Source organism: Lonchura striata, chromosome 2, assembly GCF_050655825.1.
Source record: "Lonchura striata isolate lonStrDom1 chromosome 2, ASM5065582v1, whole genome shotgun sequence".
In the NCBI taxonomy this organism is placed as follows: Eukaryota; Metazoa; Chordata; class Aves; order Passeriformes; family Estrildidae; genus Lonchura; species Lonchura striata.
Window position 1 is genome coordinate 117,672,805 of NC_140704.1, and position 14,671 is coordinate 117,687,475.

Below are 14,671 nucleotides of genomic sequence, written 5' to 3' on the forward strand. Positions count from 1 at the left end.
CTCCTCTAGAGGAAGCTGTAGAAGCTAACACTTTAAAGCCATGACTACACTTTGAAGAGCAACAAATCCCAAGTCTTCTGAGAAACGGTGACCACTTTCAGGCTGCAAAACGAACAAAAGACCAAACTGAATTCTACTCCACATTCAAGAACTACAATAAACTGCCTCATCATGCCACAACACCACAGAAAATCCAGTCAAGATGATCATTTGCATTTGTTATACTGCCACAGTTCATCTCCAAGCTCAGCAGCTTTTACAGCTACATGAAATTCAGTATTTAAAAAAATGTTGATGCAAAAAGGACAATCTGTTTTCCTCTGAATTCAAGCTATTCAGATATGAAAAGCTGACATCTTTGAAAGCACTCCTGCAATTTCATGCCACAGTAGTTTATGTGCAATATCAGCTTTAATATCTGATGTGCCCTTTTCTGAGTTCTGCACAGCACAACACCCAAAAGCTTCTAGGTTTCAGGTTTCTTCTACAAGTCCAACAGCTCAATGGTAAACAGACAGTACTGAATCACAGAATCATTTGAGCTGGAAAAGACCTCTAAGATCACCAAGTCAGGGACTTAAAATGGTTTGAATATTAAATTAATTTTGCATAATTTTTTCAAGTTTTAACAAAGAGAATCCTAGATACATCAACAGCTTTAACAAGACAAACTAACTTGTAAAATGTACACTTCCACTGCCAATATTCTATGTGAAATTAGTGTTTAAAAATACTTTTGTTTCTTGGCGCCATCACCTGGCACTCTGCTGTACAGTTCTGGTTCCAAGTACTTCTTATCACTGGCACCAGAAGAGATCTGCACCTTAATCCAAGGAGTGAACATCACCTGCCCAAAATAGCAGATTGACAGATTTCAAAGATATACTCACATCACTTGTGGAGACTGCTCCTGTATCCACAGAACCCCCTGCACCACGTAGCTTCTAGGAAAAGAAAAAATAAATATTTAAAATCAGAGTTGTTCTTCACCCTTAAGGAACAGCTGTTACCAAGTTTCTTTCAGTTCTCCAACCTTTCTAGTCATAAAAAAAACCCAGAAACTATTAAATATTTTTCCTGCTTAATATATTACCATAATATATTGTACTTATTTCCCACACACACTTCATGTCTAGAAGAATGTGCTTGGAACTGATCTAGTACATCAACATTTTTAACTATTTTAAGTGTGGATTTATTCAAGACATTTATTTATCTTAGAATTTGCAAGCTGTACTCTTGCATCTTTCCAAAGGAAATTCCAATTTTAAGATTCTCCTCCCAGAGGAAAAAAACAAAATTCCTTTTTAATAAGCCCAGTTTAGAAAACCATGAAAAATATACCATTAATAAATCTAATGAATGTTTCTCGCCTCTCCAGAATCCACTTCTACTACAACACTAAGAATCCACTTCTACTACAATACTCTGTTATGAAGGAAAAATGTTCAAAAACGAATACAAAAAAGAATGATTCATCTTTGAAGGACAAGCCAGAAGTTAGCAGTTCAAACAGAACTAATACCATAAAAACACTGTCCAAATAAGTCAGAATTTATTCAGTTTCACAACACAGGACTAAAAGTAAAGGCTTTGTACTACAGTAAACTGGAAAAAAGTTTTTATATTCTGCCATGTTACTTTTCTTCCGAGCAAAAAACTCTGATAATCCAAATAACAGAAGCAAGACATAAAAATAAACCTTCACCTCATATTTTTTCAGTGTCCAAAAGAAAAAAACAGTGTTAACCAACAGAAAAGGCAAAAAGCTTTATCATTAATTTACATTTCAAGACTGGAGCATAATACTTAAAATACTAAGTAAAAAATTAAGTGCTTGAATTAAGAACATTTAGCTTTAAAAACTACGAAGTAAAATTTCATGCTTTAAAAAAAAAAACAAAACTAAAAATATACCTCTTGTTTGCACGTTTATACATTCATATTCTTGAAAAGTTTCCAAAGTTACTGTAAAGTTTAAACAAAAGTAGCTTTTTACCTGTGAACTAAGCTGAGTTTTAATCCAGTTGAAATAGTAATTCAAATCACTGCCTTCCATAAGCTCCCTCCCCCAAGCAGCCAGTTTGGCAATAATTCTTGCTGCCTGAAAAAGAATGCAATAAACAGATTTTTCAAACACAGCAATTTCGGAATTCAGTGACAAGTTCTGTAAACTTCGGAAACCAATTTTAGATAAAAGATAGTCCATTACAGAAATCTACCAGTTTTCTATGTAGGGACTCTTCCTGTCTGTTATCAGTTACCTGTAGCTGATGAAGTTCACAAGGCACCAATAAAGAAGGAGTTAGAGGGAAGCTGTCAGTGGGATACTGCTGTAGGATACCATTAAAGTCAAAAATCAATCAAAAGCAAGACACTTGATGGCCCAACACATGCAAATTTGATTTAAGCAACTATGGCATATGCCAATACAAATAGTAACATAGTATTGAAGTTTTTTGTACTTAAACTGAAGGAAGTCATCTTCAAAAAAGGAGAAGTTTCAAGCCCAGAAAAAGAAGAGTAGAAAAGTAAAATGGAAGGTACAATTTAAGAATGAAGTTGGGGAGTAAAAATGTTGTCAGTTTAAGAATTTTCATGGTGCCTATGGCTTTAAGAATACTTAAACAAGAGTATATTTCTACATCAGACTTTCCAAATTATATTTGAAGTAAATCTACACTGCAGCCTGCAGTTATTTGCAAAAGCATTTGAGCCAGCTTACATATAAAGAGGCAGTGTAACCAAGAAATTGCTGAGGCAGGGGCTCATTTCCATGCACACAGTTCCATGATGCAGTGAGGACACTATTCCAGCCACCTTTCCACCTTACTGCATTCACTTGTGCAGCAGCACCACCACTGATTCTAAAGGGATTGCAGGTGTGAGTCTGGAACAATAATCACTACACTGTGTGTAAAATGTGTCAAATCTCCTTCTAAATATAAGTAAGTCACGGTAAAAAAATCCCTCCAGCTTTAAAACACTACATTAGCTCTCTAGTCAACAATTCTTCTGAATTAAAACTGCTACCTGGCCCCTGAATGAGAGACCATTTACACTTAGCAGAATTTGAGCCTACACAGAGGATGAGTATTTTTATCTGCCTCATCACATGTAACAATGTGACATCAAAAATCTTCCAGTGTGCATGGTAAGGAGAAAAATAAAATAAACCCAACAAAAATCACACAATCCCAAAACTTGGGTTTGAAAACATTCATATGCTTTAAAAAAAACATGCACTGTACTAAAAGGTATAACAAAGCAGTAAACTTAGTGGATCCACTTTAAGTGGATTCACTTCATGTATGATTCTGTGTTGTGTTAAATTATTTGTATATTTTTGCACTACTTAAAGAAAACATTATCCGAATAACACAAATCTGAGTAGAGAAATGCTGACCATCAAAATTTCTATACCATATGTTTAAAAAACATCATTCCATGGAGACAAAATAGTTTGCACTAGAAGAGTCTAAAAATTATGCTTTACCTGCATATTTGGGCAGTCAGCATTGTCTGACTGCTCAAACTGCAGTTTTGCAGGATGGGTCTTCAGTAGCACTACCACCAAAAAAAAAAAAAAAATCACAAAACTAATTGCATTGGCCAATAAAAACCCCAGCCACCTCCTACCTCAGCTACATCAAGAAAACTGATTCACATCCATGCAGTCAACCAGATTAAATAAATAAATAAAGCCAAATATTTTTCTTGAGAACATGCCAGCTAACTGTTGAAGTTGCAGTACAGCCCCAAACACAGTTGCACTGGCCACACCCCAGGCAAACAGCATGGCTTGCTCGGCACCCTGGAATGCTTGTACCAGCTCTGCACCCACAAAGTAATGCAGACCAGGTAGTGGGTTTATAGTTTGAGTCTTTGATTGGACTCTACCGTATCATTCCAGCACAAATATATTAATTCAGAAAAATTCATAGCTGTGCAGTTTTCTCTTCCTCAAGCCATAATACAAGTTTCACTTTTGGAAACTGTGGTCTCCACTAGGAATTTACAGTAATGCAAACATATTTTTGCCCCACAAGAAAAAAAACCTGCTGAGATGAAATGTTCAGTTTTCACCACTGACAACAGACGAATATTAAGATTACAGAAAAGCTACTCCATATACAGGAGCAGCAAACAGTAGTCAAAGCATAGCAGAAACCATACACTGCACACAGCTGTACTGGGTTTGGCTGAGATGGACCTAATTCTCTTCACAGCAGTCGATATGATGCTTTGGTTTAGACTGGTGTCCAAAACAGTGCTGGTAATGTATCACTGTTTTAGCTGCTGCTGAGCAGCACTTGAACAACATCAAGCACTTCTCTGTTTCTCACTCTACACTTCCAGTGAGTCAGCTGATAAACTGAGCATATAAGAAAATCAGGTTCATCGAGGTAAAGATATTTCCTTTGCACAAGATGAGAACTTAAATTCTAGTATTTGTACAGCATTGACTGGCAGTTGTGATAAGAGATTTTCAGGTATGTTTTACTGTACTTGTTCTAAAATCCCTGCTTTTCTGAATTTTTAAAACCTACCCTAATCTCCGGGAAATAAACCAATGCCAATTAACAATGTAACTTTGCTTTTTAAAATGTGGTTAGGTGAAGTTTGTATTAAGAATGACTTGTCTAGACTGCAAGAAGAAAACTTTCCAGTCCAGGCAGAAGTTTAGTTTCAAATTCCAAAATCTCCTGAGGAAAAATAGAACCAGCATTTTTCTCTACCATCTTCAGAGACAGGTTCATTTAAAACTTACCATATGCACAGTGAAGAGATCTTGTCGATTCAACATTGGCAGAAAATAGGACCATGCAGTGTTTTTGCCACGTTTTGCATAATCAAAGAAGATGCAAACACGCTGATGATTTTCCTGTAAAAATTGAGAGAGAGGAAAAGATGACTTGTAAAAGCATTCAACATAAAGCAGTTATTTGCTCCTCAGTATGTTGGCATAGATTATCAGAGTGTATCTTGGCTTGTAAGAGCCCACAGAAATTTTTCAGTTAGACTGAAAAATTACTTGTGGATACAGCTCATTTCAGCACTCTAACATTAAGACTGGAGATCTGGGGTGGAAGAAACAAACCTTGAAGCCTTAGCTGTATCCCAGTACTGCAACACCTGTTTGAGCAAAAACACATATATTCTTCTGAACATGCAAGTGGAGTAAGGCAAATGAGAAACAAGGTAAATACTGTTATTTTTTTAAGAATGACACTACTGTTCATCTAACCAATTCTGCTTGATTAAAGTCCATACAAAGTTTGCAATGTACTGCTACTTCCAAGAGTCTGTTGTACAACTTCTTCTCCAAGTGAGGTATAAACAAGCCTTTCCATGCCTCTCAACTGGAAATGAGCTCTTCTCTCCTGATTCAGCAGTTATCTCAGGCAACCTGCATATCTATAAGGGGACACTGCCACCAGAAGTCTGTTCTCCAGGGCTCCTACCCTGAGCCATAAGAGACCACAACTACCTGAACCTGGGCACTGGGGACAGCCTCTTTAAGTATTTCCCCTAATAATCACTATGCAAAGCAGCTATTATAGTTCTCTTTACAGCAGGCCAGAGAACAGATTATACAATCATGAAGGAGGAAGAAAAGCTCTGCTCTTTCCTAATAGTCTAGAATATTGACAGACAGTCCCAAAAAATCTCACACTTAGAATTCTTGCTTTTCCTCAAGCATTTCCATATGCTTTCCAGCCAGGCTTCCTGGTGCATTGGAAGCTGTCCTTCTGAAGAGATGTCTCCCCACTGAAGTCAAACTACCACCATCAAGTACACAACTCCTATCAGGGAAGGCAAATGAGAAACTCACAAAAGGACAGTATCTCCGTCTCCACTACTCCAACATTTTAATTTTCAAACTCCCTTAGCTAGAAAGGCTTTTCTCTGTCAATTCTGCACCCTGTTGTTAACTCTAGGGACAAAGAACCAGCTAGGCAAGCCTCCTTTTTGGAACATGATCCATTATGCACAAGATGACCTGAATGTATCCATGATTCAAATAGTGGCATCTTGCAGCCCTAGAGCTGCAACCAACCCTTCCTTGAAAGCAACAATCCTTACCTGAAAACACAAGCTTTCTCACTTCTACTCTTCCAATTCTCTTCCCCATCCCCCTGCTGCAGAAGTGAGTGAGTAGCTGTGTGGTACTTAGCTGCTAGCTGGGGTTGAACCACAACAGTATTGCACCACATGGGATGCAAACTATTGCCCTGATCACAGACTGGGGAAGCTCAGATGTCCCCAGTTATAATCCTGACAGTGATCCATTCTCTACATAGCATGCATAAAAAAGCACCCAGAAATGTTCTCCAATTTGTTGTACAAACTATGAAATAAATAAAAGTAAGATGTCAGGAACACAGCGCCTTTGGTGGAGAGTTTTTACTCTGTTTGGGCTTGCTTGATGAGAAATGGCAATTCAATCAAATAAATCACTGTTACCATCTGAATGTGCTAAACAGGCTAGCTAAGACAGACCAAAACTTAGCAGATCAGTGAGTTCAGCTTACAACATAAGGAGGAGACAGACAAGTCTGGAAACAGAAATGCTGAAATAATTTCAATATGCTGTCAGTCAGAAGATTTGTCTCGTTTGCTATTAAGGTGCAGGATCAAGATGGAAGAGAAGGAGTGGAAAACTCCCTGCAGCCCTGAAATATGTAGTGTTGCACCTTCCTAGGAAGCTACTGACTACACTGATGAAAATTCTGAAGCTCTCACATTAACAGCTGAATAATTTAGTAGCTGTCATTTCTGAAGAAGCATAATGAAGTTTGGGTAATATTGTTACCTGCACCAACTAGAGTGTAGGTTCTTAAAGATTTCATAAGTAACAGACTGTGCGGTGTGACGAGGTCACTAATGCAAAGAATTTTCAGGAATTTATCAGATGAAGACAGTAAGAAATGTTTCCTCAAGGATGGCAGTATGCTAACACTCTCCACCTTTAGAAGTAAGCAGAATGGAGATAATCTTACATGGTAAACACCTCACTAAATTCACATTTGCCAGTGTTCAAAAGAAATCTTTCTTAGAAAGGTCATCAAATCAGTAACAATTGTGCTGGAACAATCCTAGACACCCAAGTAAGCTTTTGGTGAGCTCAAAACACTGTTGAAATAATTTTTACCACTTCACAAGCAAAGCATGGAAAGATAATAGAAGAACCACAGTCAGTCATTATCATACAAAAGCTGGATACTGTGATAGTTTCTAAAACTCCAGCTGTCAAAAGCAGCTTCAAATATTATTTGTTCATCTCATGATACTACAGCAAACATACTTTCTCAAGGCAAATTTTACTCAGAGTCAATGGCACCATGACAGGCCATGTCCTTGGATAATTTCTTGCTTAAAATCTTTGCATGTACTGAATTAAGATGAGTCCACAAAGACTGGAAACTTCACATCCACAAGAAAAATGTGGCAAGACTATTTACATGAGCATGTACTGACAGGACAAGGTGGAATGGCTTCAAACTGGGAGTAGGTTTAGTTATTAGGGAAAGATTGTGAGGCATTGGAACAGGTTGCAGAGGGAAGCTGGGTTTTAAGCAACCTGGTCTAGCTGAAGGTGCCCCTACCCATAGCAAGGGGGCTGGAACTAGGTATCTTCAAGGTACCCTTCTAACCCAAACCATTCTATGATTCTATGATACTGTGGGTTCTTGTGTCTAGACAGTCTGCAGAGACCCTGCCCTAAACTCACAGTCACACCCTTATTGGCCAATATGCTGCTTTCTGACAAGAGTCCTACACCTTGAAAACATGCCATAAAGTACCACAGGCTGTATGTTCCAGCCCTGAACATGACCAAAGAAAAACAGAAGTCCTGTTTCACCCTTGCAGAGTGGAGATGTCATAGGTTAGGAAACTCTGAGACAACGCCATGTGGATACCTTCACACAAGCCTTCTATGCCATCATCCCTGAATCCCTGAATAATGCAAAAGCAAAAGTCAGAATTGCAAAAGTCAGTACAGCCTTTTGGATACTGAAGCAGAATTTATGACGTGAAAAAGGCATTCAATTCCAAAAAAACGCAAAAATGTAGTGTGCACCAATATCTCTATTCTGCTCTATCACTATAAAGCCTGAATAATTTAAAGCTATTACATTTAACATTAAGAATTTTATACATGCCACTTCTGGGATGATGATAAGACCCAAAATACAGCCATGTCATAAGGTCAAGAAAACACATACATCCAACCACTCATGCCAGAAACAATAGAGCAAAAGAGAGATTAGTCAAAACTACTTTCTGTGACTACCCAGAACTATTCCATCTGTTCAAAAATGGGCCAGTAAAAGCATTACCTGTGAGGTATTAATTCCACAGCAGAGGAGCTATCATCAGCTATCATCTACTGTAGCTGCAGGCTATGTGCTAATGCCAAAGCACATTAGCAAAACAAGACCTACAAACACTCACAAGTTCTGGAAAAGGGCAAGTGAAATGATGATTTCTCTGCCCACTGATGCACAGAAAGCAAGACCCACTCCTCACAAAAATAGCCATAATAAACAGAGTTCTCACACACTGAGCCAAATTTTGTCAACTGATGGGTAAACCAAAACAAGGTATTCCCAACCCAGAGTCCTAATCAAAGAATAATACTGAGGACACGTCTTCTCTGCTTCTCAATGTTTGTGTCACACTTGAATAAAAGTTAAACTTAATGAGAAAAAGTGACCAAGCTACAGATAAGTGAATTGCTGCCACCACCACTTAACCTATTAGCCCAGATGTCAGGCTACTCACTTAGGGCTCTATTGCACAGACAGACACATGAAAGAACACCATTGTCCCCATTTTATACAAACTATGGAAAGGTTCACGCTTTTCAACTTGCCTGTTGAAATACTGAATACTCACAGCAGGAACTAGAACTCACGTGGTTCACTTCCTAGGGCAATACCCTAAACCAATAGCACTAAACACATTTCACAGAGACCTGGGATCAAATATATCGAAAACAGTTTATGTGTATACTAGGAAAAAACCTCATGTAACTCAACCCATCTTGTTACATCACTCCAAATGCTTTCTCTTAGCTAACTTCAGAGCAAGGAAACATAAAAGCAGGATTATCTGATTGAGTAGTCTCTTCTTGAGTTATCCCAGTCAGCTCAGCAGTCTGAGACCAAGTTTAATATCCTACTCTTATAAGGCGCTGTTGTCCACAGCTACAAAGAGCTGTATGTTACACTGAATTAAAAGTTCCTCATTTATAATTAAACCATGCAGAATTTCAGAACATGTTGTCCCAAACAACTTAACTTATGTTGGAAACCTGAAGCTGCAGAAACTACACCTACTTGCTGAGAGCAGCCATATTAACACCTTCAGAGGAAAAGCTTCAACAGCTTCATATCCTCCCTATACCACAGGAAAAGGCTGAGGTCACAAGTCACAGAATTTTTGAATTGTTTAGGCTGGGAAAGACCTTTAATGGTTGGATTTGTTGATCTCAATCTAACACTGTCAAGTCTACTACAACATAAGCCGATGTATCAAATATAAAAAGTATTTAGGATAAAATTCTGCAAATTAAGAGCACATAAAATGAAACTACTATACAACATTAGCCTTAACAACCAGGTTTTGAATTAAACATAGTTGAGAACCAACAGACAAGCATAAAAGTTTGTTTTATTTCCAGAATTTGAACATATTACAAGCTAAATTACCCTTGTAACATTAAGTCTAACATTTAATCTCTGAAGACAGGATCTGAAAACTTAACAGAATATTTTTAACATAGTATGACAAACATCTGAAAATACATTAATTACACTAAGGAAACATTCAAGCATGCATTTAAAGACTTAAAAATAATACAGATTATTGACCTACTTGCAGCATATCATCAACCATAGTCAGAATGTACTGAACAGTCTGTTCCTTGGAGATATGAGTCATCAAGTTTATAAATGTTTTAGCACACTAGAAAAATAAAAGAGACATTAAAATTAATATTAGCAATTGTCTTTGTTCCTTTTGATAATATAAAACAGGATCTTATTAATTCACAGTTAAGTCTTACATAAGCATTGAGCATCCCAACATCTTATTCAATTGCAGTAAGAGATGAATACATTTGACATTATTTCACAAAGAAAATTTTCTGTCATATTGGTTGTTATCCTTTACAAATTGTTTTATGGCTTTCAAATTAACTAAGTACTTGCTAATTAAAGTCACCAACATGCTTAGTTGCAAGTCAGATTAGAAAAGTCTCCCTCACTTTTTTTTGTGGTAGTGAGATCAAGTAGCAGTACAAAAAAAGTTTCAGCACTTTGAATGAAGGGAGGAAGACAGGTAACTACTCTGTTCACCTACAATATACCTTGTAGAAAAATCTTTGTTCATCTTTGAAGAATGTTACAATTTCAGCAACAGGCTGAAATAGTTACAACATTACTTTTTACACTTCCTCCGCCCCCTTCACCAAATTCAGCTAAAAGAGAAAGAAAACTGAATGATGAACTGCTACATTGTAATTATGCAGTGACATATAAGTTACACCACATATGTTTTTGTTACTATGCAAACCATGATCCATTAGGTAACAGTAACACACTACAATTTGGAGACAAGAGAAACACAAAACCAAAACAAACTGCCTAAAACTAAAGTAGAAAAAACCGCCATAAATGTTTGCGTGTTGAAAGCATCAACTCTTCACCTTCCTCCCTGCCTCTCCCAATCCTTTGATGTCTGACATCTGTGCTAGAACCTCAGGCCAAGATTCTACTGATTCAAATGTTATTAAAGTGTCTTTGAGCATCCTGACTGGTCTCCATAAGGGCAAAGAGCCAATTCAGTCCTGAATCAGCTCTATCCAATGCAAAGTCCTCATATTTTACCATGTCTAAAAAGACATAAGACACCCATGTCTAACTGAATCCACCTTAGCAGTCAATGGACTTCATGCTGTAGCTAAATTATAATTGCTTAGCTAACTAAGCAGTAATCTAACTGGTAGCAGGTGTCATCAATAAACTATAAAGAAAAAAACTCAAGTGTACATGATTAAGTAAACTGGGATGAGGGAAGACCTGAGGTAGTTTGTCCCACAACAAAGTCAAAGGCAGATGACATTTAACAATTACTTAGTAGGTTTTAAAAATAATTAAATAACATCCAGCCCATATCTAAGGAAAAATAAAAGAATCATGATAGCAAGCTTTAGACTTATTCCAGAACATCTTAACTGTATGCATATTAACAATAATAAAATAAGAGTAGACAGGAAAATTTCATTCCTCCCCAAAAGAGACTTCATTAAAAGGAAGTTACTTGATTGCCTTCTGTTTGCAGTAACTCCTGTTTTTCTTCTGGATTTCTTTTCTGTTCAAATCTTTGAATAAATTCACAGTCTTCACCTGAAATCATCTGACCTCTGAAAAACAAAACATTAAGCTGTAAATAACATGAATAGTAAGTTGGAAATAACTGTACTGGGTTCACATGGCAAGGTTTTGTTAGTAGGGGACTGCTTGGGTGGCTCCTATGAGAAGACACCAGAAGTGGGCCCCATGTCAGAGAGCCAGTTCCAGCCAGCTCCAGGACAGACCCACCACAGCAGCACCTCTGTGATAACTTATTTAAGGAGTAAAAGCTGCTGTGCAACAGCAGCCATGAGACAGGACTGAGAACATGTAAAAGAAACAACTCTGTTGACTGTCAGATCACTGCACAAGGAGGGAGAGGAGGTGATCCACGTGCCAAAGCACAGATTCCCCCACAGCCTGTGGTGAAGACCATGGTGAGGCAGCTCTGCCCCTGCAGCCCATGGAGGTCCTAGGTGGAGCAAAGATCCACCTGCAGTCCATGGAGGACACCCATGCTGGAGCAGGCAGATGTGCCTAACAGGAAACTGCAGTCCACGCAGGACTGCATGGCCTCAAGGGCCTGGAGCAGTACATCCCTGGAAGACTGGAATCTTCAGAAAGGATCCATGCTGGGTGAGTTTGTGAATGACCATAACCCATGAGTGGGACACCTCAGGATGGAGCAGGGGAAGAGTGTAAGAAGGAAGGAGCAGCACAGATTGTTACGAAATTACCACAGCCTCCATACCTCATTCCCCTACACCACTCAAAGCAAGAAGGCCGAGAAATTGAAGCCAAGTTGATCCTGAGGAGAAGGGAGGGGGTAGGAGGTTGTTCTTAGATTTTTTCCTACTTTTCATTAACCTACTCCATTTAATCAGTAATTTCCCCAGGTAGAGCCTGTTTTGCCCATGACAGTAAGTGGTCAGTGATCTCCCTGTCCTCACACCTCAACCCCAGAATTTTTTGTCATTTTTTTTTCCCTTGTTATTTTGAAGGAGCAAGTGTATCCTGTCCTGATAGACACGTAGTGACCTGTCAATGTCAACCCACCATACAAACCTTGTTTCCTTCATCTTGAGCTATCATACAATCATAAAATAATTTGGTTTGGAAGTAACCTTGAAGAGCCAAATCCAACCTGGCCTTGAACACTTCTAAGGACAAAGCAGCCACAACTCTCTGGGGCAACCTGCTTCACTGCCTCACCAACCTTACAGTTAAGAATTTCTTCTTAACATCTACTCTAAATCTGCCTTGTTTCAGTTTAAAACCATTGCCCACTGTTCTGTACAGCCATACTATATGCCTGTACAAAAAGTCTCTCTCCTTCCTTTTCATAAGCCCTGTTAAGATACTGGAAGGTCTCCCCAAAGCCTTCTCTTCTCCAAGCTATCAGCCTGTTTTTGCAGTAGATGTGCTCCAGCTCTCTGACCGTCTTGGTGGTCCTGCTCCAACAGGTCTATGTCTTTGTTGTGCTGAAGACCCAGAGCTGGATGCAGCATTTCAGGCAGGGTCTGGCAAGGGCAGAGTAGAGGGCATACAGTATCAATCACATCACTTTACCAGCGCTGTAGCCCACAAAAAATGTAACGAGCTCCTTCCTGCAAAGGGTCTCATGTAAAACATTTAATGGTGCAATAATCTCTCAAAAGTTTTCCCTATGCATCACCTCTGAACAGCATTCTCTAAAAAATTTTTAAACTTCCAGGGGCTGAATTACATGTCAGTGATAAGAACTAAATTACACACAGCTAGCATGTTATGCCAAAATGATAATACATAACATGAATAACAGTCTAATCCAACCAAGAAATAAGTGCTGAAAAACAAAATTACTTGTTACTATAAGTTTGCTGTAAGCACTGAAGAAAACTGTAAGGAGAACAGAGATCATGGTTCCTAATTTATTTTTAGCTTTCACTGATCACATCTTGAGTTTTAAAACTGCATGCAAGTTCATCCAAACAAATAGCAAGAAGGCTTGATACATTGAACTATTGTGGACACCTATAAGAGAACAGATGTCTACTTAATCTTCTCTTCAACTTCATATTCAAGTGGTTACTGCCATCATCAGTGCTATTTCAGAAAGCTGTAGACTCGGCTGAAGAGTCAGACAGACTTGCAGAACACTAGTGAGTTTTTTTAGTAATACAAAACTTCACAAGAAATAAAAAAACTTGTCAAAATAGTACAGTCAGGTACTCTTCAGGTAAGAAAAGTAATTTTAAATCAAGTAATCCTAAAAATATTCAAGATTTTAATTGGTGACTAGCTTTAATAGGTAATACCAGGAGGGCATCAGGAAAAAAGAAAATCATGCACAGTCACAGGGGATGAAAGCATTAGACATTCCTGCTTCAGTTATTTCCAAGATTCGTCTCTTCTTAATATTTCCACTGAATTAAATGCCTCTTCCACTTTGCAAAACTATGAAGCATGACTCTTCACCCATCTTTTCCATATTCAAGGTCAGTTTCCAGATGTTCCATGACTAGAGATTACATCAAAATCATTGCAAACTTTGCAGAAGTGTTCACTTTTTTTTTTTCCCAACTGGCTCACCTGGATTTTTGAAATAGCAAAGTAAGACCTACAATGTGTTTTCTTTCCTCTTACTTAAATGATTATGGCTTGAGTATGGCCTCATCACAGAGCCATCTTTTATCTATTTACTATTCAAGCAAAGAACATAAGTAGTCCAGTGCCATATGTGCTCCTCCTGTATTCCAGCTGCTTTGTTACAGATATCTTCATATGCACTGAGGAAGGGCAATCAAGATTTAGTAGAAGGAAGATTCCTAAAGCCAGTGGTAGGGTAGTCCTTGCCCAACTTCTGCAAAAACTTAAATAGATGATCAATTAATCATATGTGATTGGCCAATGATGACCATGATGCTACCATGCCTTTTAGACTGACCTACGTTCTTTCTTGCCTATTAAAGGTGGATTTAAATAGTTACAGAAAGAGGTGGACAATTAATCTGCCACAAATGCTGAATTTAAAGACCCATAACTAGAAGCCTCTTTTGTTTCAAATAATGCTGACCAAGCCAGGGATTCACGGATCATACTGATAAAAAAGTAACCAGATAAGCTGCTTGTTTACAAGAATATTGCCATTTACAAAACACTGAAAAAATGACCTAAGATGACCCTTAATTTTCAGCTTTAATGTTGGAAAAAGCCTCAGTCCATGAAGAGAGATACTTCTTTACAGTCAAGCTATTAGAAGAGGCCTGCCAACTGCAAAGGAAAAAAAAGCTTTCAAGCTTTTGCTTTCATCCTACATTAGACCACAG

General features: G+C 38.2%; 1 protein-coding gene across 1 annotated transcript in view; it reads right to left on the reverse strand.

Moving 5' to 3' along the window:
* ATP6V1H (ATPase H+ transporting V1 subunit H) overlaps window positions 1-14,671 on the reverse strand; it is a 48,546-nt gene that overhangs the window by 26,804 nt on the left and 7,071 nt on the right. The window contains exons 3-7 of the mRNA XM_021555697.4: window positions 11,332-11,434; window positions 9,886-9,975; window positions 4,772-4,885; window positions 2,000-2,104; window positions 891-944 (exon numbers count right to left, since the gene is read on the reverse strand). Of these exons, the coding sequence (XP_021411372.2) occupies window positions 891-944; window positions 2,000-2,104; window positions 4,772-4,885; window positions 9,886-9,975; window positions 11,332-11,434 (466 nt within the window). The remainder of the gene's footprint in view (window positions 1-890; window positions 945-1,999; window positions 2,105-4,771; window positions 4,886-9,885; window positions 9,976-11,331; window positions 11,435-14,671) is intronic.